This window comes from Mustelus asterias, chromosome 20, assembly GCF_964213995.1.
Source record: "Mustelus asterias chromosome 20, sMusAst1.hap1.1, whole genome shotgun sequence".
Lineage (NCBI taxonomy): Eukaryota > Metazoa > Chordata > Chondrichthyes > Carcharhiniformes > Triakidae > Mustelus > Mustelus asterias.
The window spans coordinates 18,118,142-18,142,147 of record NC_135820.1 but is presented as its reverse complement, the minus strand read 5'-3'; the positions used below and the strand labels follow the sequence as shown (position 1 = coordinate 18,142,147).

General features: G+C 48.9%; 2 protein-coding genes across 2 annotated transcripts in view; both read left to right on the top strand.

Annotated features, from left to right (window-relative positions):
* Positions 1-18,285, top strand: part of LOC144508416 (RNA-binding protein 38-like) — a 63,657-nt gene extending 45,372 nt beyond the window's left edge. The window contains exon 4 of the mRNA XM_078236303.1: positions 16,930-18,285. Within this exon, the coding sequence (XP_078092429.1) occupies positions 16,930-17,221 (292 nt within the window). The 3' untranslated portion in view covers positions 17,222-18,285. The remainder of the gene's footprint in view (positions 1-16,929) is intronic.
* The window catches only part of gcnt7 (glucosaminyl (N-acetyl) transferase family member 7), a 420,025-nt gene that overhangs the window by 338,542 nt on the left and 57,477 nt on the right, over positions 1-24,006 (top strand). The window lies entirely within an intron of this gene.

Here is a 24,006-nt window from a genome sequence, read left to right as displayed (position 1 = left end):
CCTCACAGTGCCAGGGACCCAGTTCGATTCCCGGCTTGGGTCACTGTCTATACGGAGTCTGCACATTCTCCCCGTGTCTGCGTGGGTTTCCTCCGGGTGTTCCGGTTTCCTCCCACAGTCTGAAAGACGTGCTGGTTAGGTGCATTGGCCATGCTAAATTCTCCCTCAGTGTACCTGAACAGGTGCCGGAGTGTGGCGACTAGAGGGATTTTCGCAGTAACTTCATTGCAGTGTTGATGTCAGCCTACTTGTGACACTAATAAATAAACTTTAAACTATTCGACTGCAGATGTGAAATGCCCTCCTACCCCTGAGTTCCTCTTCTGTTTTGCCCATTTTACCTTTTCTCCTCATTCCCTTTCTCATTTTTATCTTTGTTCCCCCATTTCTTCCCATCTATTTCTGTCTCCTCACAGCTCATTGCATCCACTCCACATTAAGCTCAGTAGAACGCTTGCTCAATGGAAAGTCCATCTTTTTTTGCCCTCTGCTAAGTTAATGACCGTCTCCATGGAAACGGATGTATGTGTCTGTGTACGTCTCTCTCTTTCTCTATCTCTGTTACTATGGATGTGTGTGTGTCTCTCTCTCTCTATCTGTGTCTTCCTCTCTCTTTCTCTCCATCTCTCTGTCACAATGGATGTCTCGCGCTCTCTCTCTCTCTCTCTCTCTCTCTCCCTCACATACTTCTTTCTATCTCTCTGCCACTATGGGTGGAATCTTGTGCCCTCGCTGGTGCCAAGCTTGGAGGTGGACTGTCGTGTACTTGGGCAGATGGTGCAGTGCCAGAACCCCACTGTGCCGAGCCTCCATCTGAATTACGTCCTGGGCGGAAAGGCCCATGATTGGCCTTCCCACTCTGTTCCCAATCGAGGCCTTTAAGTGGAGAATTAACGACCAGTTATGGGCCTCACCCCACTGCTGCTGGTATAAACCCAGCTGTGGAGGGGCCTTGTGGCTTGTGTGGCCAGTGCAGGCTGCTTGTCACCTCCTGGGAATGGGGGAGTGGGCTTTGATCAAAGGCACTCGAAGCCTGATCGAGGGAAGGGGAGGAAGGGCCTTCCGAGAACTGCCCACTGCTCTTACCGTCATCCCCCTCACACTGCTCTCCCCGTGACTCCCCGCCCTGCAACAAGCACCTCACAATACTTCTATGTGGCCTGGGGTCATCTCATAATCCTGGGATCCTGGTGCCTGCCCCACTGGCAGTATCCAGGGCCACCCCAGGGGCACAGCACCCTTTGGTAGGTGAGGCTCCCATCTCCCCTCCCCAGGGGACTGATTCCAGGGAAGGGTTATCACTGGCCTCCCCACTGCCTGATTGGTTCAGACAAGACCCTCCCCCCAATGCCCCAACAAGATTCAGCTCCATGTCTGTCTCTGTCACTTTCTGTCGTGTTCTCTCTCTCCTCTCTCTTGTTTTGCTTGTACAGGCTTCTGTCTCTGCTTGTGTCTGTAACTCTGCTATTTTCACTGTGTGGGCCTCTCTCAGTGTCTCTCTCTCTCTCTCTGTGTGCTCTGCTCTCTGTGCTGAACCAGGATGGAACATAGACAGCTGCCCCTCTTAAATCCTCTTTAATCCCCTCATGTGTCGAATGGAAAGATACCTTTATTTTGCGCTTGGAAAATCTCGCTTGCACAGCCAGTCAGCTGTCGATCCCCTCTACCCAGCCAAGCAGGCTGGCACACTTTAGAGCGAAGAGTTCTGGCTGTGATATTGAACGGAGGAAGGGTGACAGCTTTGCAAAAGCTTTCAAAATGCTGCTGTAAATTGATTTGATTTATTATTGTCACATGTATTAGTATACAGCAAAAAGTATTGTTTCTTGTGCACAATACAGACAAAGCATACTGTTCATAGAGTACATGGGGGAGAAGGAAAGGAGAGGGTGCAGAATATAGTGTTACATAGGATGTAGAGAAAGATCAACTTAGTGTGAGGTAGGTCTGAAAGCAGCAGGGAAAAAGCTGTTCTTGAGTCAGTTTGTACGTGACCTCAGACTTTTGTATCTTTTCCCTCATGGAAGAAGGTGGAAGCGAGAATGTTCGGGGTGCGTGGAGTCCTTAATTATGCTGGCTGCTTTTCCGAGGCAGCGGGAAGTGTAGACAGAGTCAATGGATGGGAGGCTGGTTTGTGTGATGGACTGGGCTTCATTCACAACCTTTTGTAGTTTCTTGCGGTCTTGGGCAGAGCCGGAGCCATACCAAGCTGTGATAAACCAGAAAGAATGCTTTCTATGGTGCATCTGTAAAAGTTGGTGGAAACAGGAGCTGAGACGCTGTGAGGCAGGCCCAGCACTCCGAGCTCGGAATGTAAAGGAGAGCAAGTTGCTTTTTCCAGCCCATCAGCTCCATGTAAGAGTGGGAGGGAAGGAGACTGTGGAACTGGCAGCGGGAGGGGGGTGAGCAGAAACATCGGTGAGGAACTTCCTGGTCAGGTGGCGCTGACCTCAGAAAGCACGCACGCGCGCGCACACTTGCTCTCGCTTGCGCTTGTGCCCGCGCCCTCACACTTGCCCTCATGCCTGTGCCCTCGCGCTCTCTTGCCCGCACGCGCTCGTGTGCGCACGCACACACGTATATACACACACACACGCGCGCATGCACACACACATACGCACACACACTCGCGTGCACACACACACATATACGCACACACACTCGCGCACACACTGTCAGCAGAGGAAGCCGGTCCAGCTGGCACCGCTTCCTTCAAACTATCACCCAAACACTCAGTTCAACAAATAACACCTTATTTTCAAATGGAAGATTAGTCTGTCCCAAACCTGATCACCAGCTGCTGTTATTTTAATAATTCCAGTTGGAATGTGGATAGGAGTTTGGAGTGGGAGTCGGCCATTCGGCCCCTCCAGCCGCTCTGCTATTTACCATGTTATGGCTGATCTTATCCTGGTCTCAGCTCCAGTTTCCTCCTTGCTCCCCATCGCCTTCTCATCAGAAACATTTCCATTTCTCTCTTGAATCTGTTTGATTGATTCTGGGGCAGTGAGTTCCACAGATTCACAACACTCTGACAGAGAGAGAAGTAGTTTCTCCTCACTTCAGTTTTGAACCTAGTTCCTCTCCCTCTATATCTATGGCCTCTCGCTCTGGACTGTCCCACAGGGGGGGAACATCAATTCAACATCCATCTGCTCAATCCCCTTTAGCATTTTATAAACCTCGATCAGTCCCCCCTCATCGTTCTGAACTCCAGCGAGTACAAACCCGAGCTGTCCAACCGCTCCTCGTACAACAGCACTTACATCCCCAGAATCAGTCTCGTGAACTTCCTCTGAACTGCCTCCAATGTCACCAGATCCTCCCTCAAGGAGACCAAAACTGGACACACTGCTCCAGATGTGGTCTCACCAACACCTTATCCAATTCCAATAACACGTCTCTACTTTTAAAATCTAGTCCTTTTGCAATAAATGTCAAGATCGCATTTGCCTTTCTTATTACATGCTTCATCCGCATACTGACTTTCTGCAATTCGTGCACAAGGACACCCAGATCCCTCTGCACTGACGCACTCTGAATCTGCTTCCTATTTAAATAATAATTTACCCTTTTTGTTTTTCCAGCCAAAATGAATAACCTCACACTTATCCACATTAAACTCCATCTGCCAGTTTCTGGCCCATTCTCCTAGCCTGTCCATCTCCATCTGTAAACTTTTAATCTGCTCCTCACTGCCTGCCTTTCCACCTATTTTAGTATCATTAGGATCTGGGTATCGCTGCACATCTCTAGTTACCCTTCAGAACCGCAGCAGTCCCAGAGGTGTAGGTACACCCACCGTGCTGTTAGGGAGGGAGTTCCAGAATTTTGACCCAGCGACAGTGAAGGAAGGCGATATATTTCCGAGTCTGGATGATGAGTGACTTGGTGGGGAGCCTCCATGTGATGTGATGGTTTGGGGATGGATTTTGGGGGACTCCAATGGGTGACACAGAATTTTCCCAGCCTACTTCCTTGCCTTCCCCAGAGTGAAACTATTGTGTTCCACAGGCCTTTATTTTGGGTGCAGTCACCTGGCTGGCAGAACCTCCGGGTCATTCGCTGCTCTCAACTTATCAAAACCATTTCCCCTCACTCACAACAAAAACCAAAATAAAACCCACTGAACAGTTATATATGTAAAAGGTGACTACAGCCAAAGTTGTGATAAACTCTCAAACTGTCAGTACTGTTCATGAGATGAAGTCAGCCTTGTAAATGTATGGAGGTTGGTTAGCATTTTCTCCCCTCACCTGTGGGTGCTGGGTCCTGGGGCACAGTTCCATGGGTCAAACTCCCTCTCCTGTGGGTGCTGGGTCCTGGGGCACAGTTCCATGGATGCCACTCCCTTTTCTGTGGGTGCTGGGTCCTGGGGCACAGTTCCATGGGTCCCACTCCCTCTCCTGTGGGTGCTGGGTCCTGGGGCACAGTTCCATGGGTCCCACTCCCTCTCCTGTGGGTGCTGGGTCCTGGGGTACAGTTCCATGGGTCCCACTCCCTCTCCTGTGGGTGCTGGGTCCTGGGGCACAGTTCCATGGGTCCCACTCCCTCTCCTGTGGGTGCTGGGTCCTGGGGTACAGTTCCATGTGTCCCACTCCCTCTCCTGTGGGTGCTGGGTCCTGGGGCACAGTTCCATGGGTCCCACTCCCTCTCCTGAGGGTTCTGGTCCTGGGGTACAGTTCCATGGGTCCCACTCCCTCTCCTGTTGGTGCTGGGTTGTCCTTTGACACTCTGTTAACCTTTGTTCTCTCATTTACATATTCCGATCTCTTGATCACTGCTATCGGCACGCTTCGTAACTATGGTCACCACCATTTATATTCCCTTTTACTTTTTGTCTATGACATCTTTGCCAGTCTATCACACCCCTCCCCCCACCCCCACTCACCCTAACAGAATAAATATCATCCTATATTCATTCTATTGTTGTCAGCTTTGACGAAGGGTCATCCAGACTCTCAACATCGGCTCTATTACCTCTCCACAGATTCTGCCGGATATGCGAAAATTTTCCAGCATTTTCTGTGTCAGTTGTAGTGTTCCCACCACTGCCTCCCAACACCCCATAAAGATTGGACCCTAGGGCCTCAAAACTATAATACATTCGACAAGGATTTAACCTTTGAACTTACAACCATATCCAACAGGCTAGTTACCTTGTTTAGTCCCAGTTCCATATTCAGGGTTATCATTCTAATCTATGGGTTCAGTCAACTTCAGCACCTTGAGCGTATACCCTAGCCGGGATGTTACAGTGCAGTACGCTGAGTGCGGCACGGTTAAGGTGACATGTTTTGAATAGAAGGTTAAACTGAGGGCATCGCTGCCACCAACACATGAAACATTTTAATTACATTAGTTCAAGAAGAGCAAGGGTATAGCACTGGCACCCTGAAGGGCCTGTCAGTGTGTAACACTGGATTACCGCACTGTTCTGTCAGTGTCTTAACACTGGATTACCGCACTGTTCTGTCAGTCTGTAACACTGGGACGCCGCACTGTTCTGTCAGTGTGTAACACTGGATTACCGCACTGTTCTGTCAGTGTGTAACACTGGATTACCGCACTGTTCTGTCAGTGTGCAACACTGGATTACCGCACTGTTCTGTCAGTGTGTAACACTGGATTACCGCACTGTTCTGTCAGTGTGTAACACTGGATTACCGCACTGTTCTGTCAGTGTCTTAACACTGGATTACCGCACTGTTCTGTCAGTGTGTAACACTGGATTACCGCACTGTTCTGTCAGTGTGTAACACTGGATTACCGCACTGTTCTGTCAGCGTGTAACACTGGATTACCGCACTGTTCTGTCAGCGTGTAACACTGGATTACCGCACTGTTCTGTCAGTGTGTAACACTGGATTACCGCCTGTTCTGTCAGTGTGTAACACTGGATTACCGCACTGTTCTGTCAGTGTGTAACACTGGATTACCGCACTGTTCTGTCAGTGTGTAACACTGGATTACCGCACTGTTCTGTCAGTGTGTAACACTGGATTACCGCCTGTTCTGTCAGTGAGTAACACTGGATTACCGCACTGTCCTGTCAGCGTGTAACACTGGGGCGCCGTACTGCTCTGTCAGCGTGTAACACTGGGGCGCCGTACTGCTCTGTCAGTGTGTAACACCGGTGCACTGTTTGACATGGGTACAGTACTGGTGGGTAACCAGTACGGTATCCTATACCTGTCACTGAATAGCATTGCATTACAGTACTGGTGTCATCAAGAGTGACTCTGTATAGCACTCTATTTAGCACCGGCCTCTGTATAATGCTGGGGTACAGTACCAGTGGAGACAGGTCTGTCGCTGTATATCTAGGTTTCAGTGCAGGTGGGTACAGATGTGTCATTGTATAACACTGGGCAAAGTTCTGGTGAGTACAGGTCTGTCCTTGGATAACACTTGGGTACAGTACTGTTGGGGATAGGTTTCATTGTATAACACTGGTGTGGTGTACTGTACTGTTGGTGATGGATCTGTCACTATTCCACTGGTGTACAGTATTGGTGGGGATGGGTCTGTTACTGTATAACACTGGTGTACAGTATTGGTGGGGATATGTCTCCCGTTATAACACGAGTACACTACTTATGGGGTCAGCTTTGTCTCTGTATAACACTGGAGTACAGTACTGGTGGATAATATTCATGATGTGGAGATGCCGGCGTTGGACTGGGGTAAACATGTAAAAGTTTTAACAACACCAGGTGAAAGACCAACAGGTTTATTTGGCAGCAAATGCCATTAGCTTTCGGAGCGCTGCTCCTTCATCAGGTGGAGTGGAAATCTGCTCTCAAACAGGGCACAGAGACACAAAATTAAGTTACAGAATGCTGATTAGAATGTGAATCTCTACAGCCAACCAGATCTTAAAGATACAGACAATGTGAATGAAGGGAGCATTAGGCACAGGTTAAAGAGATGTGTATTGTCTCCAGACAGGGCAGCCAGTGAGATTCTGCAAGTCCAGGAGACAAGCTGTGGGGGTTACTGATAGTGTGACATAAACCCAACATCCCGGTTTAGGCCGTCCTCATGTGTGCGGAACTTGGCTATCAGTTTCTGCTCAGTGACTCTGCACTGTCGTATGTCGTGAAGGCTGCCTTGGAGAACGCTTACCCGAAGATCAGAGGCTGAATGCCCGTGACCGCTGAAGTGCTCCCCCACAGGAAGAGAACAGTCTTGCCTGGTGATTGTCGAGCGGTGTTCATTCATCCGTTGTCATAGCGTCTGCATAGTTTCCCCAATGTACCATGCCTTGGGACATCCTTTCCTGCAGCGTATCAGGTAGATAACATTGGCCGAGTCGCAAGAGTAGGTACCGTGTACCTGGTAGATGGTGTTCTCACGTGAGATGATGGCATCCGTGTTGATGATCCGGCACATCTTGCAGAGGTTGCTGTGGCAGGGTTGTGTGGTGTCGTGGTCACTGTTCTCCTGAAGGCTGGGTAGTTTGCTGCGGACAATGGTCTGTTTGAGGTTGTGCGGTTGTTTGAAGGCCTAAACCGGGATGTTGGGTTTATGTCACACTATCGGTAACCCTCACAGCTTGCTTCCTGGACTTGCAGAATCTCACTGGCTGTCCTGTCTGGAGACAACACACATCTCTTTAACCTGTGCTTAATGCTCCCTCCACTCACATTGTCTGTATCTTTAAGACCTGGTTGGCTGTAGAGATTCGCATTCTAATCAGTATTATGTAACTTGATTTTGTGTCTCTGTGCCTTGTTTGAGAGCAGATTTCCACTCCATCTGACGAAGGAGCAGTGCTCCGAAAGCTAATGGCATTTGCTACCAAATAAACCTGTTGGACTTTAACCTGGTGTTGTTAAAACTCTTACTGGATAATATTCAGTCAGTGGAGGACACTGGGGTTCAGTGCTAGTGAGGATAGGTCTGTTATTGCATAACACTGGGATACAGTATTGATGGATAAGGTGTCGCTGCATTGTACTAGTGGTTACAGGGCTGTGTCTTTATAATGCTGGGGTACAGTACTGGCGTGTACAGGTCTGTCTCTGTATGACATGGGTAGAGTACTGGTTGGTACAGGCTATCACGGTTTTAGATGGGTGTATAGTACTGGTGGGTACAGGTCTGTCACTGGATAACACTGGTTCAGTACTTGTGGAGACACACCGACAGACCTATAACTGGGATATAGTACTGGTGGGTACAGGTCTGTCAGTGTTATAACATTGCGATACATTACTAGTGGGTACAGGTCTGTTAGTGTATAACACTCGGATATAGCACTGGTGGGTCAGGTTTGTCAGTGTATAACTCTGGGATACGGTACAGATGGAGACAGGTTTGTCATTGTACAACTCTGGGATACAGTAGTGGTGGGTACAGATCTGTCACTGCATAACACTGGGGCACAGTACTGGTAGGGCCAGGTTTGCCATTGTTTAACAGTGGAATACAGAAATGGTAGATACAGGTTGGTCACTGCATAACACTGGGGTGGAGCCCTGTCTATCTGTGTATATCACTGTGTACAATACTGGTGGATATTACTCGGTCACTGGAGCACGCTGGAGTTCAGCATTAGTGCGGATAAGTCTGTCACTTCATAACACTGGGATACAGTATTGATGGACAGAGTGTCGCTGTATAACACTGGGATACAGTATTGATGGACAGAGTGTCGCTGTATAACACTGGGATACAGTATTGATGGACAGAGTGTCGCCGTATAACACTGGGATACAGTATTGATGGACAGAGTGTTGCTGTATAACACTGGGATACAGTATTGATGGACAGAGTGTCGCCGTATAACACTGGGATACAGTATTGATGGACAGAGTGTCGCTGTATAACACTGGGATACAGTATTGATGGACAGAGTGTCGCCGTATAACACTGGGATACAGTATTGATGGACAGAGTGTCGCTGTATAACACTGGGATACAGTATTGATGGACAGAGTGTCGCTGTATAACACTGGGATACAGTATTGATGGACAGAGTGTCGCTGTATAACACTGGGATACAGTATTGATGGACAGAGTGTCGCCGTATAACACTGGGATACAGTATTGATGGACAGAGTGTCGCTGTATAACACTGGGATACAGTATTGATGGACAGAGTGTCGCTGTATAACACTGGGATACAGTATTGATGGACAGAGTGTCGCTGTATAACACTGGGATACAGTATTGATGGACAGAGTGTCGCTGTATAACACTGGGATACAGTATTGATGGACAGAGTGTCGCTGTATAACACTGGGATACAGTATTGATGGACAGAGTGTCGCTGTATAACACTGGGATACAGTATTGATGGACAGAGTGTCGCCGTATAACACTGGGGTACAGTATTGATGGATAGTGTCACTGTATAACACTGGGGTACAATACTGATGGATAGAGTGTTGCTGTGTAACAGTGGGGTACGTTATTTTTGCAAAGGATGTTACAGTATAACACGAGTACAGTATTGTTTGGTATGGTGCTACAGTATAACACTGGGGTACAGTATTGATGGATAGTGTCACTATAACACTGGGGTACAGCATTGATAATGTTGCTGTATAACACTGGGGTACAGCATTGATAGTGTCGCTGTATAACGCTGGGGTACAGTATTGATGGATAGGGTGTCACTGTGTAACACGAGAACATTATTGATGGGTAGGGTGTTACAGTATAACGCTGGGGTACAGTATTGATGGATAGGGTGTCGCTGTATAACATGAGTACAGTATTGATGGGTAGGGTGTTACAGTATAACGCTGGGGTACAGTATTGATGGATAGGGTGTCGCTGTGTAACACGAGAACATTATTGATGGGTAGGGTGTTACAGTATAACGCTGGGGTACAGTATTTTTGTAAAGGATGTTACAGTATAACGCTGGGATACGATATTGATGAATGGAGTGTCGCTGTATAACACTGGGGTACAGGATGGATAGGGTGTCACTATATAATACTGGGGTACAGTATTGATGGATAGAGTGTCGCTGTATAACACTGGGGTACAGTATTGATGGATAGAGTGTCACTGTATAACACTGGGGTACAATATTGATTGTCTCTGTGTATTTATCTGTGTGTAGTTGTTATGATCTGGGATTAGTGACCTGGTGTGATGGAAGTGGGTTCAATGAGTGACTTTCTAAAGGTGATCTGATAAATAATTAAATACGGAATATTTTCAGGGCTGTCGTGAAAGAGTAGGAGTTTTTACAACAGCAGGTTAAAGTCCAACAGGTTTGGACTTTAACCTGGTGTTGTTAAAACTCTTACTGTATTTACCCCAGTTCAACGCCGGCATCTCCACATCCTGAAAGAGTAGGACAGATGCATTAATTGGAAAGGTCTTTCGCAGAGCCCCTCTCCCTCTGCACTCTCTGTAGGATGCTCCAATTCTCAGCTCTGCTGGCAGTTCATGTTCCCTGACTCACTGCTAGAATTGCAGAGGCTGATCAGGTGCTGATGGGTTTGAGGTGAATTCTCCAGCAGGAATGGAGAGCAGAGATCCTCTCTCCGAATGCTGCTTCGACATCAGCAGGATACTTGAATTCAGTGAGAGTGCAGTAATGACCTCCCCTGTGCCACCTCAGCATGGAATTAACTCCCTGCCAATCAGGCTAATGACCTCCCAGTGTGAAAATGGAGTTTGTTATGCTGAAATGTACCTCATGATACAAGGATGTGGAGATGCCGGTGTTGGACTGGGGTAAGCACAATAAGAAGTCTCACAACACCAGGTTAAAGTCCAACAGGTTTATTTGGTAGCATGAGCTTTCGGAGCACTGCTCCTTCATCAGGTGAGTGAGCCTAGTGAGTGGACTAGTGGCCACTCACCTGATGAAGGGGCAGCGCTCTGAAAGCTCGTGCTACCAAATAAACCTGTTGGACTTTAACCTGGTGTTGTGAGCCTTCTTACTGTGATACAAGAACAGAGAGAGTTCCTGCCAGATTGTCAGGACAGTGAGGTTGTGGTTGTTGGTGGTCGATGTTACCAGGACTGGAATATTTGAATTATAAGGAGAGGCTGGATATGCTAGAATGTTATTCCCTGGAGCGTAGGAGGATGAGGGGTGATCTTTTAGAGGATTATAAAATCATGAGGGGCAGAGATAAAAAAATTTTTAAAGTTTATTTATTCGTCACAAGTCAGCCTCACATTAACACTGCAATGAAGTTAGTGTGAAATTCTCCTAATCGCCACACTCCGGCGCCTGTTCGGGTCAACCAGCACGGCTTTCAGAATATGGGAGGAAACCGGCGCACCCGGAGGAAACCCATGCAGACACAGGGAGAACGTGCAGACTCCGCGCAGACAGTGACCCAAGCCAGCAATTGAACCCAGGTCCCTGGCGCTGTGAGGCAGCAGTGCTAACCACTGTGCCGCCCAGATAAGGTGAATAGCCAAGGTCTTTTCCCCAAGATAGGGGAGTCCAAAACTAGAGGGCAAAGATTGAAGGTGAGAGGGGAAAGATTTAAAAGGGTGGTGTGTGTAAGGAATGAACTGCCAGAGGAGGAGGTAGAAGCAGGTACAATTGCAGCATTTAACAGACGTTTGGACAGGTACATGGATGGGAAAGGTTGAGAGGGATTTGGGCCAAACACAGGCAAATGGGACTAGTTCAGTTTAGGAAACCTGTTCGACATGGACAAGTTGGGCCGAAGGGCCTGTTTCCGTGCTGGATATCTCTATCTCGAGTTGGGCTGAAGGGCCTGTTTCCATGCTGGAAATCTCTATAACTCTATGGGTGAGATTTTACAGCCCCGCTCGAAACCAGAAATTCCTGCCCGAGGTCAACGGAGGTTTCCATTGTCAGACCCTCCTCGCCTGCTCCGATTCTGGGCGGGCAAGGTGATAGAGTTCCGGCCTATGATTTCAGTTCCAAGATATCACCGCAGGTGTTCCTCGGGGCAGTGTCCTAGGCCAGACAGTCCTGGGATGGTCCTTCCTTCCATGATAAGATCTGAAGTGTGGATGTTTATTGATGACTGAACAATGTTCAGCACCATTTCAGATTCTGAAGTAGCTTGTGTCCATAAGCAGCAAGACCTGAACAACATCCAAGTTTGGGCTGATAACTGGCAAGTAAAGTTTGCTCCACACAAGTGCCAGGCTCCATTGACCATCTCCCCTTGACATTCCACCATGTTATCAGCACTGAATCCCTCACTAGCCACATCCTGGGATTGACCAAGACATTGAAGGTAATTCAGGGCAGCCAATACTGGACTTGCCAGCAATAGTCACCTCAACATCCAGAACGAAACAGCCTTTTTAACTGGCACCTCATCCCCCACCTCAATCGTTCACTCTCTCTGCCGCCGGCATGGTGGCAGCAGGTGCATCATACATTTAGTCGTTGAACTTTTTAAAAATTCATTTTACAGGACGTAAGCATCGCTTTTATAGACCAGCATTTATTGTCCATCCCATGTTCCCCTTAGGCGGCTCGGTGGCACAGTGGCTAATACTGCTGCCTCACGGTGACCCAGGTTCGATTCCCAGCTTGGGTCACTGTGCGGAGTCTGCACGTTCTCCCTGTGTCTGCGTGGATTTCCTCCGGGTGCTCCGGTTTCCTCCCACAGTCTGAAAGATGTGCTGGTTAGGTGTATTGGCCATGCTAAATTCTCCCTCAGTGTACCCGAACAGGCGCCGGAGCGTGGCGACGAGGAGATTTTCACAGTAACTTCATTGCAGTGTTAATGTAAGCCTACTTGTGACACAATTAAATAGGCTTTAAACTGACTGATTCGCCTGTTGCTCCATTGCAGTGCTATCGCCTGCAGATAGGAGGAGTCTGAATTGTCTACAAGTGACATTCGATTCCGTGCAAGTTAAACGCTGGAATTCTACCGCCTCACCCACCATGGAATCGGAGCGGGCGAGGGGTGGACAACGGAAATGTCTGCTGTCCTCAAGCGAGAATTTCCAGTCTCGCTGTAAAATCCCCTCCACCTAGAATACTTTATATATACTAGAGTACAGAGGGCGGGGGGATGAGGAAGTTGAGGCCTACGAAAAAGGAAGTTGAGTGAATTATTTCACCAGAGTGGAAAGGAATTGTGGAAGGAATTGCCAAGTGATTAACAGCAGGTGCAAGCGACAGTTAGCTGGGCTTCAGCAGAGAGAGAATTGAACTGGAGTCGGGTCACTCAATGAGACCAGCTTTTTGTGCTTGAAGAGATTTCCCTAGAATGAAAGTGCACAGGCCCGGTGTAAGTGACGTTCCAGTTAACATCTACCCAGCTGGAGGGTCGTCATTTTTGGGAAAATGAGTAAACTTTTCGCAGAGTTTTACTCCCCCCTCCCCCCAGCAAGGTGGGTTCTGAGGTGAGTGGGCAGCATAAGATTGAATGGACAGAATCCCCCAGGTACCCACCCATTCAAATCCTGACCCAATTTCATGCTTGGGCAGTCAGGGCCTTGGGGGGGGGGGGGGGGGGGGGGGGAGTGAGGGGTTGAGGGGTGTTGGGTTGGGGGGGAGGAGTGGAGGGTTGATGGGGGGGTGCAGGGGGGGTTGAGGGGTGTTGGGGGGGAGGAGTGGAGGGTTGACGGGGGTGGGTGAGGGTTGGAACCCCACTAATTTGCCTATTAAGGTCCCACAGTAGCCATTTAATGACCATTTAAAGGTCTTTTCTCAATTTTTAGGCTGGTGGTAGCGGGTTTGGTTTTGATTTGATTTATCATTGTCACATGTATTACAGTGAAAAGTATTGTTTCTTGCACCCTATACAGGCAAGGCATACCGTTCATAGAAAAGGAAAGGAGAGAGTGCAGAATGTAGTGTTACAGTCATAGCTAGGGTGTGGAGAAAGATCAACTTAATGAGTAAGTCCATTCAGACAACAGGGAAGAAGCCGTTCTTGAGTCGTTTGGTACATGACCTCAGACTTTTGTATCTTTTTCCTGACGGAAGAAGGTGGAAGAGAGAATGTTCTGGCTGCGTGGGGTCCTTGATTATGCTGGCTGCTTTGCCGAGGCAGCCGGAAGTGTAGACAGAGTCAATGGATGGGAGGCTGGTTTGCGTGATGGATTGGGTTACGTTCATAACCCGTCTGTAGTTTCTTGCGATCTTGGGCAGAGCAGAAGCCATACCAAGCTGTGATACAACCAGAAAGAATGCTTTCTATGGTGCATCTGTAAAAATTGGTGAGAGTCATAGCGGACATGCCGAATTTCCTTAGACTCCTGAGAAAGCAAAGGCGTTGGTGGGCTTTCCCAACTATAGCATCAGCGTGGAGGCACTAGGACAGGTTGTTGGTGATCTGGGCACTAGAAACTTGAAACTCTCGACCATTTCTACTTCGTCCCCATTGATGTAGACAGGAGCATATTCTCCACTATGCTTCCTGAAGTCGATGGATTTACCCCACTAATCCCCCTAACCTACACACCTTGCGACACTCGGGGGCAATTTTGCATGGCCAATCAACCTAACCTGCACATCTTGGGTGTGGGAGGAAATCGGAGCACCCGGTGGAAACCCACGCAGACACAGGGAGAACGTGCAGACTCCACACAGATAGTCGCCCAAAGCCAGAATCAAATCCAGGTCCCTGACGCTGTGAGGAAGCAGTGCTAACCACTGTGCCACCGTACTACCATGAAAGTACAAAGTTTTCTCTGGGCACTGGGTGCTCTCGACAGTGGGTGCTCTTTGCCCTGTGGTGCCCATGAGTGGGAATGTATTGTTGTTAATTCTGCAGTCCCCTTCCCAAAAGGAGAGGGAGAGGGGGGCCATGTTCAAAGTGAGTACCTGTTGCAGTATTGGCACTACCTTATTGTAGCTCTCTCTGTGACCTTTGCTCACTCTGAACTGTGGGGTGTGTAAGTTTGAGGCGGGCAAGGGTATGAGTGCGACAATCGGGCATTATAAATACACGTGAGAGAGAGAGGTGCCCCGAACTGATGGACTGGGATTGATTGGGCAAATGGCTAATTCTTGGTCAGGACTTTATGGGGATTTCCAACACCTGCATCAAAAGCCAAAGCTCGTCTGATTCGATCTTAGGGCAGTTTTGTAAATGGGCAAGCTGCCCATCACCGAGAAACATGTTCTGTGAATACATTGCCCACTTGGCCCGGGCAGTAACTAACAATCTTTCAGCAGGCCCCGAGCACCAGAATTACTTTGAGGGGGGGGGATTGTTTTGCCCCTCTGAGTTCCTTCACAAGAGCACTTCAATGGAAGGAAGTTTGGCCGTGTTTAGGATAACCCGGTAACCCTGCGGCCTAACCGGTGTATTTGAAAATAATCGCTGAAGGCCCAGCCGCCAATGGAAAGGGAGGTTTTTGACGAATGTGAATCTGATTGTAAAGTCTGTCCCAGCTCTCCAACAGCCCTGGTGTCTGTTGCCAATGTCCTCCTGATCTCCTGCCCTCCCAATCATTCCCTCACCCTGTGCGCTCTCCCACTCTCCTCCCTCTCACTGCCAATCTCTTTCCTCCTCTCAATCTCCTCATCTCCCTCCTCAAGCTGACCTAATAACCCCAACCCCCACCTCCTCCCCCCCACAATGACTCACTATGGGGGTCTTCTGTCTTTCGAGCTGAAAGGCCCACTTTGGCCTGAGCCTAGGCTGACACTGCAAGGCAACACTGAGGGAATGCCGCACTATCTGCGATGCTGTCTTTCAGATTAAATATTAAATTGCACCCTCTCGGGTGGATGTGAAAGATTCTATGATGCTACTTAATGTTTATCCTTCTCCCAACATCGCTAGAATATTATTGCTGTTTGTTGGATCTCATCATCATAGAATAGAATCTCATAGAATCCCTACAGTGCAGAAAGAGGCCATTCAGCCCATCGAGACTGCACCGACTCTCTGACAGAGCATCTTACCCAGGCCCTCTTCCTTCCCGTAACCCCACCCATTTACGATGGCTTCACTCCTGCCCCAGGATTTACCTTTTCAAAGGTCCCGGGACCTTACTTGCAGGCAGAGCGTTGCAGTGCCACTTCTGCCCACTACAGTGCTGCGCCTGGCCAGGTGGAAGAGCTGTCAGCCAACCTGATTGGCCGACAGCTCTCATGGGCGAGACTTGCTGCCATGGCCTAACTGCCAATCAATGTTCAAGTGTGTTAAATGGCAGTGGGAGTTTGAGAGTTGGTGGCTGCATGTGAAGTGCCAACTGTCGGGATGGCAAGCAATTGACACTTGCCATCCTTGAAAGCCTATCCTAATTTCCTTTCCCCGGATGTCCCCTGTGGTTTTTGTCTCTCCTCTGACTCTGAAGGCCATGGGTCCGAGCCCCATTCCAGAGACTTGAGCACAAATTCTAGGCTGGTAGAGTTGGACGTGGCGTTCATCCTAAACCCTGTCTGCCCACTCAGCTAGATAGAAAAGATCCCACTGCAACAGCGCCAGGGACCCAGGTTCGATTCCGGTCTCGGGTCACTGTCTGTGTGGAGTCTGCACATTCTCCCCGTGTCTGCGTGGGTTTCCTCCAGGTGCTCTGGTTTCCTCCCACAGTCCAAAGATGTGCGGGTTAGGTTGATTGGCCATGATAAATTGCCCCTTAGTGTCAGGGGGATTATGTGGGGTTATGGGGATAGGGCCTGGATGGGATTGTTGTTGGTGCAGACTCGATGGGCTGAATGGCCTCCTCCTCCACTGTAAGGATTCTATGGATATTATTCTGAAGCGGGAAGATGGGGACTCTTCACCAGTGCGTCCTGATCAATATTGATCCCTCAAAATATCCAGATTGCTCCCGGTCACACTGCTGTTTGTGGGATCTTGCTGTGTATGTGTTTGCTGCTGCATTTCCTAAACAGCAACTACACTTTCCAGCCAATGAGATACTTTGAATGCAATTGGTGACAGACCGAAGTTGTGAAAGGTGTGATGGGAATCCTATTTCTTTTTGTCTGTTGTCCTGTTGCCTCGTAGGGATGTTTCCTAATGTGTTCCCCTCTGTTTTTTGCAGGCTGACTGCGCAGTACCTATACCCACAGGCCATTGTGCAGCCCGGAGTTGTCCTTCCAACACAGCTACAGTCGGTGACCTCCCCTTTCATTGACTATACTACTTCTGCCACCTATGCTCAGTACGCCACCTACGATCAGTACCCATACGCTGCCTCTCCCGCCGCCAGCTACCTGGGATTTGGCTATTCCACCCTTCAGCAGCCTCTGGTGGGCGGGAGCCCTGCTGGTGCTGCCACGGCCGCCTTTGTACAGTATCCTCCTCAGCCACTGCAACCTGACCGGATGCAGTGAAGGAAATGGAGGGAGGGAAGAAGGAGGATTAACTGATCAAGGAACTTCATATCATCCACTTGGGGACTGTTATTCCAAGGTGCAAAAAGACACACAAGTGATGAATGGGATATTCCTGTCAGATCTCATTGAACGGGTGAAGATGGATAGTTGTTTTGAAGTATTAATGAGGGCAACAGGACCCACCAGGGCCTGGGCTCCTTGAAGACCAGTCATCTCTTTCTGTTTACCTTCTCGACAGAAGTACCTCCAATCACAAACTGAACATTACTCACAAACCAGGAAAGCAGACAACTCTCTCTCTCTCTCTCTCTCTGCCTTCCTCACCCTCTCAATGCCCCCCTTTTCCTCCCCCAATTACTTATTCTCTCCTTATTGCCACCTCTTGCAATGAAGAATGGCAGACTGTTTAGTGTAAGGTACGAGCTGCAACCAAAACGATGCAGCGAAACGAAAGAACACACACAAAAAACGCTATTTTTGTTGTATAGAAACCTATTATTTATCAAAGCCTTACAGAGGATAAAAAATTGTGACTACTTTTTAATATTTATTGCGATGAGCTGTGAATCGCAACTGGGGAAAGAGAAAAAAAATAGTTCTTCAGCTACAAATGTATAAATTATTGTAAGTAGATTATAAATTACTAGGTTGCTAATTAATTTCGATATGCAAAAAAAAAAGACTTTGGAAGGGAAGCAATATATCTGTAGTCAGAACACTGTTCTATTTTCCTAATTTTGTAATTAATCTTAAGAACATCTCAACTTGGGTATATATTTTTTAAAATAGAGCTTTTTTTTTTAGAAAGCTATTGTATATGAACAGGACAGTAATTTTTATCAATTTAATGATGCAGTATTCATCTCATGTTCTATCCGATACCATTCCTGGATGGTATTCGAACTTCCTCATTGTAAAAACTCCTGCTGTGTAGAGGAGCAAACTGACTAGATGTCTCGATAGATTTGGATACCAAACGTTTCTACCCAGCTGAAAGGAATGAGAAGTTTTAAGTTATAAATGGAATTTTTAAATAACCTTTTTTTTTAAAAAAAAAAGTTTTTAAAAAAAGGCAAAAGGATTTTAGGCTCCAGAGTGACAATTATATATAATGGCATTCCGGTCAACCTGTGCTGCAGGTACTCAGAAAAAATATTTTCAATGTTTGTAATAAAGGAACATAGATGTCGGATGAAAACTTGGTTGTTCTGTGATTTTGTCTCTTGCTCACGCTAAGATGGCTTTTTTTTTTACAAGGCAAGTTTTTTTTCCTTTCAAACTTCCCAAGACATTACAGCTTAGCATGGCACCTGCTCTGACCAAGACCGCAAGAAACTACAAAGGGGTTGTGAACGTAGCCCAGTCGAACACTCAAACCAGCCTCCCATCCATTGACTCTGTCTACACTTCCCACTGCCTCGGAAAAGCAGCCAGCGTAACCAAGGACCCCAAGCACCCCGGACAGGTTGTCTTCCACCTTCTTCCATCAGAAAAAAGATACAAAAGTCTGAGATCACCAACTCAAGAACAGCTTCTTCTCTGCTGCCATCAGACTTTTAAATGGACCTACTTTATGTTAAGCTGATCTTTCTCTACACCCTATCTGTAACTGCAACAGCATATTCTGCACCCTCCCCTTTCCTTCTCCCCTATGTGCTCTATGAATGGTCTGCTTTGTCTTTTGGCTGACAAGAAACGGCACAGTGGTTAGCACTGCTGCCTCAGTGCCAGGGACCCGGGTTTGATTCCTAGCTTGGGTCGCAGTCTGTATGGAGTTTTTAACGTTCTCCCCGTGTCTGCGTGGGTTTCCTCCGGGTGCTCCGGTTTCCTCCCACAGTCCAAAAGACGTGCTGGTTAGGTGCATTGGCCATTCTAAATTCTCCCTCTGTGTATCCGAACAGGGTAAGAGTTGTTAAAACTCGTACTGTGTTCACCCCAGTCCAACGCCGGCATCTCCATATCCGAACAGGTGCAGGAGTGTGGCGACTAGGAGATTTTCACAGTAACTTCATTGCAGTGTTAATGTAAACCTACTTGCGACACTAATAAATAAACTTAAAAAAATACTTTTCACTGTATCCCAATACGTGTGGCAATAATAAATCAAATGAAATCAAATTTGCAGAGCAGGTCATACCACATTTTATATAAACACTGGGCTATATCTGAATGTCTGAAGTACCCCTACAAGCCCTTGGTCGCAACTGAAATCTGTCAATGTTGGAATCATGGCATGCCAGCATAAGCCTTGTTTTTATTGTACCTCGCACTCACATGCGGATGCAGGTTGTGCTGCCCTGCAGGAGTACCAGGTTAAAAATTTCATTAGCACCAAGTTCCTCATGGTCCGCCTTAACCCACTTGTTTATGAATGTCCTGGTTTCACTGTCACTCAGGACTCTGGCTCCAGCAGAAAAAAAAACTTTAATTTGTCCTCTTCGATGAACCTGCTGTCGTCATAGTAACTGGCTACAATGAGGTACCATGGCCTGGTTCTGTGAAGGTTGTTGGGTGGGGGGGGTGGTGGGGGGTGCTGCATGTTAGTTGTCTTCCCTCCCGCCTCAGTTGTGAGATGAGGTTTTGGATTCCTTTTACCTTTCTCTGCTGATGACAGGCGACTTGTGTCAAATCCTCGGAAGTTTACAGTGTGGAAAAAGGCCACTCGGCCTGTCGTGTCAGTTCCGGCTGGGAAATTGCAAGCTCCCCAGCTTAATCCCACTTTGCAGTCTGTGGCCCCGCAAGCACCTCGTGTACATATCCAGACTCCTTTTATAAATGAGTTGTGGGTTTCTGCCTCCAGTAGCCTTTCAGGCAGTGAGATCCAGACCGCCACCACCCTCTGGGTGAAAAAAAAATCAGCAAGAAGTCTCACAACAACAGGTTAAAGTCCAACAGGTTTGTTTGGTGGCAAATACCATAAGCTTTCAGAGCGCTGCTCCTTCGGCAGATGGAGTGGAAATGTGCTCTCAAACAGTGCACAGAATCACAGAAATCAAGTTACAGAATACTGATTAGAATGCGAATCCCTACAACCAGCCAGGTCTTAAAGGTACAGATAATGTGGGTGGAGGGAGCATTAAACACAGGTTGAAGAGATGTGTATTGTCTCCAGACAGAGCAGCCCGCAAGTCCAGGAGGCAAGCTGTGGGGGTTACTGATAATGTGACATAAATCCAACATCCCGGTTTAGGCCGTCCTCATGTGTGCGGAACTTCGCTATCAGTTTCTGCTCAGCGACTCTGCGCTGTCGTGTGTCGTGAAGGCTGCCTTGGAGAACGCTTACCTGAAGATCCAAGGCTGAATGCCCGTGACTGCTGAAGTGCTCCCCCACAGGAAGAGAACAGTCTTGCCTGGTGATTGTCGAGCGGTGTTCATTCATCCGTTGTCGTAGCCTTCAAACAACCACGCAACCTCAAACAGACCATTGTCCGCAGCAAACTACCCAGCCTTCAGGAGAACAGTGACCACGACACCACACAACCCTGCCACAGCAACCTCTGCAAGACATGCCGGATCATCGACACGGATGTCGTCATCTCACGTGAGAACACCATCTACCAGGTACAGGGTACCTACTCTTGCAACTCGGCCAACATTGTCTACCTGATACGCTGCAGGAAAGGATGTCCCGAGGCATGGTACATTGGGGAAACCATGCAGACGCTACGACAATGGATGAATGAACACCGCTCGACAATCACCAGGCAAGACTGTTCTCTTCCTGTGGGGGAGCAAAAAACACTAACAATGAGAATAATGCACTGGTCTCTCCACATGGCGATCGTCCCACACTCAGTGGTGAGGCATTGGCCTCGTGGTATTATCGCCAGACTACTAATCTAGAAACTCGGCTAATGTTCTGGGGACCCGGGTTTGAATCCCAACACAGCAGATGGTGGAATTTGAATTCAATAAAAAATATCTGGAATTAAGAATCTACTGATAGCCATGAAACCATTGTTGACTGTTGGAAAAACCCATCTGATTCACTAATGCCCTTTAGGAAAGGAAATCTGCCATCCTTACCTGGTCTGGTCTACATGTGACTCCAAAGCCACAGCAATGTGGTTGATTCTCAGCTGCCCCTAGGCAACTAGAGATGGGCAATGAATACTGGCCAACCAGCAATGCCCATGTCCCATAAATGAATTTTAAAAAGGTCACTTTTGGTGAGTTGGCAGTATCACACTGGTACTGGAGAGGGCGGGGCCTAAGCATGCCGGTGAGTCCGATTCAGAGTGCCCGGGTGCCATATTACAAGGCCTCCATGATCTCACAGTGCACTGGGAGACCCCCTCCTTTCCCCCACGGGATTTGGGACCCCCCCCCCCCCCACATCGGCAGCATGTTCCCCCATTCCCCCTCCCCGACATGGGTCACTGACGTCAGGACCATCCCGATGGATCCCATCTGCCTGACCCCTTACAGGACCTCTGTATAGCCACCCCCCCCTTCCCCCCCACCTGTCATAGCTCCCACTCAGACTCTTAGCACCAAATCCTTTTAAATCTTTGATACTGGGTTTTGATGACTTACGATCCTTATCTGTATTTGCAATAACTCTATGTTTTCGACCCGATGTGTGACCCTCGACTCCGGCATCTACTTTGACTCTCACTACTACTGCTGGTGCAAGTCTCTGCTACTGTTAGAGCTGGGGCTGCTTCGACTGCTACTACCACTGCCGCTTGAACATGACTGGCAGTGCCATGGTGTCTGGTAGTGCCCACCACCCTGCCAAGCCCCTGACCACCCAGGGGCTTCAATGGCCTCCGAGCCCCCTCTGGCATGACCATCACGCCGGGTCGCTAGTGGCGACCAATAGTGATTCCCTCCATTCTCACGCCATGCCCAAAGGTTGGAGACTTCAGTGCGCTGTGATTCGAATGGGCTATGCATGTTTAAATGCTGCGTTAACTATGCTAATTGGACTCGTGCTTTTTCTGGGTGCAATCTGGTTCATCCCGTTAGGAAGGCACCAGGCACGAAACCGATTTCTAGTCTCTGGGATCGGCAAAGTTGGAGAATCGCCCTCAATGTCATCTTTGTCCTTTAATTACCTCACTGGAGGAAATCATTTCCACCCTAATCTATAAAAACCCTAGCCAGACCACCCCGCAATTCTCATAAAGAGCAGCTTTGCACAAACTGTCCTCATAATTGAACCCTCTAAGTCCTGGCAATAATAACTTGGAGAACCTGAGCTGCCACAGCTTCAATATCCCCTTCCTGAGATGTGGTGCCCTGAATATCGTATATCTGATAGAGTCTGAGTGTGGGTGGCATGGTGGCACAGTGATTAGCATTGCTGCCTCACCCGTGCTCAATTCCAGCCTCAGGTGACTGTGTGGTGTCTGCACATTCTCCCCGTGTCTGCGTGGGTTTCCTTCAGGTACTCCTTTTTTCTCCCAACTCCAAACAATGTGCAGTTTAGGTGGATTGGCCATGTTAAATTGACCCTGAGGGCCCTATCTTACCATTTTGATTCTAAGGGCTGGGCGGACTTGGAACTGGGAGTGTTTCAGATCTGACTTTTAGACCCGTTCTCAGGTGTCCCCATAGGCACTCTGCCTGAAAAAATGTCAGTGATTCCGAATCGCGCTGCACAAACCTGCGGGCGGGGCTTAATGCGCCCGAAACCCTGCAGCTCCGATCGGCGCCTCCGACTGCGCATGTGCAGAAACCAATGATAGAATACTGCTCCCCTGCCACATCCCTCCCGGGCTGGATAATGAAGCCCCCTGGCCCCCACAGACATTTCCCCATCCCCACATTACTGACCCCGTATCCTCCCACCCCCTCCACCACCCAGACTGATCACGGGCCCCTCCCTCCCCGCACCAATTTCAAGCAGAGTGACAGTGGACCCAGCTTCACCCCGCCACCGTCGATCACAGACAGAGTGACAGTGGACCCCCTTCCCCCTCCACTGATCACAGACAGAGTGACAGTGGACCCAGCTTCCCCCCCCTGCCGATCACAGACAGAGTGACAGTGGACCCAGCTTCCCCCCCCTGCCGATCACAGACAGAGTGACAGTGGACCCAGCTTACCCACCCCTGCCGATCACAGACAGAGTGACAGTGGACCCAGCTTACCCACCCCTGCCGATCACAGACAGAGTGACAGTGGACCCAGCTTCCCCCCCCTGCCGATCACAGACAGAGTGACAGTGGACCCAGCTTCCCCCCCTGCTGATCACAGACAGAGTGACAGTGGACCCCCTTCCCCCTCACTGATCACAGACAGAGTGACAGTGGACTCAGCTTCCCCCCCCTGCCGATCACAGACAGAGTGACAGTGGACCCAGCTTCCCCCCCCTGCTGATCACAGACAGAGTGACAGTGGACCCAGCTTCCCCCCCCTGCCGATCACAGACAGAGTGACAGTGGACCCAGCTTACCCACCCCTGCCGATCACAGACAGAGTGACAGTGGACCCAGCTTCCCCCCCCTGCCGATCACAGACAGAGTGACAGTGGACCCAGCTTACCCACCCCTGCCGATCACAGACAGAGTGACAGTGGACCCCCTTCCCCCTCCACTGATCACAGACAGAGTGACAGTGGACCCAGCTTCCCCCCCCCCCTCCACTGATCACAGACAGAGTGACAGTGGACCCAGCTTCCCCCCCCCTGCCGATCACAGACAGAGTGACAGTGGACCCAGCTTCCCCCCCCACAACTGATCTCGAGCAGAGAGCCATTGGACACTAGGCATTTACCTCCTCACTAACCCTCACTGTTGGAGTACTTGAATTGGTCTTATATGGAGCATGTCTGT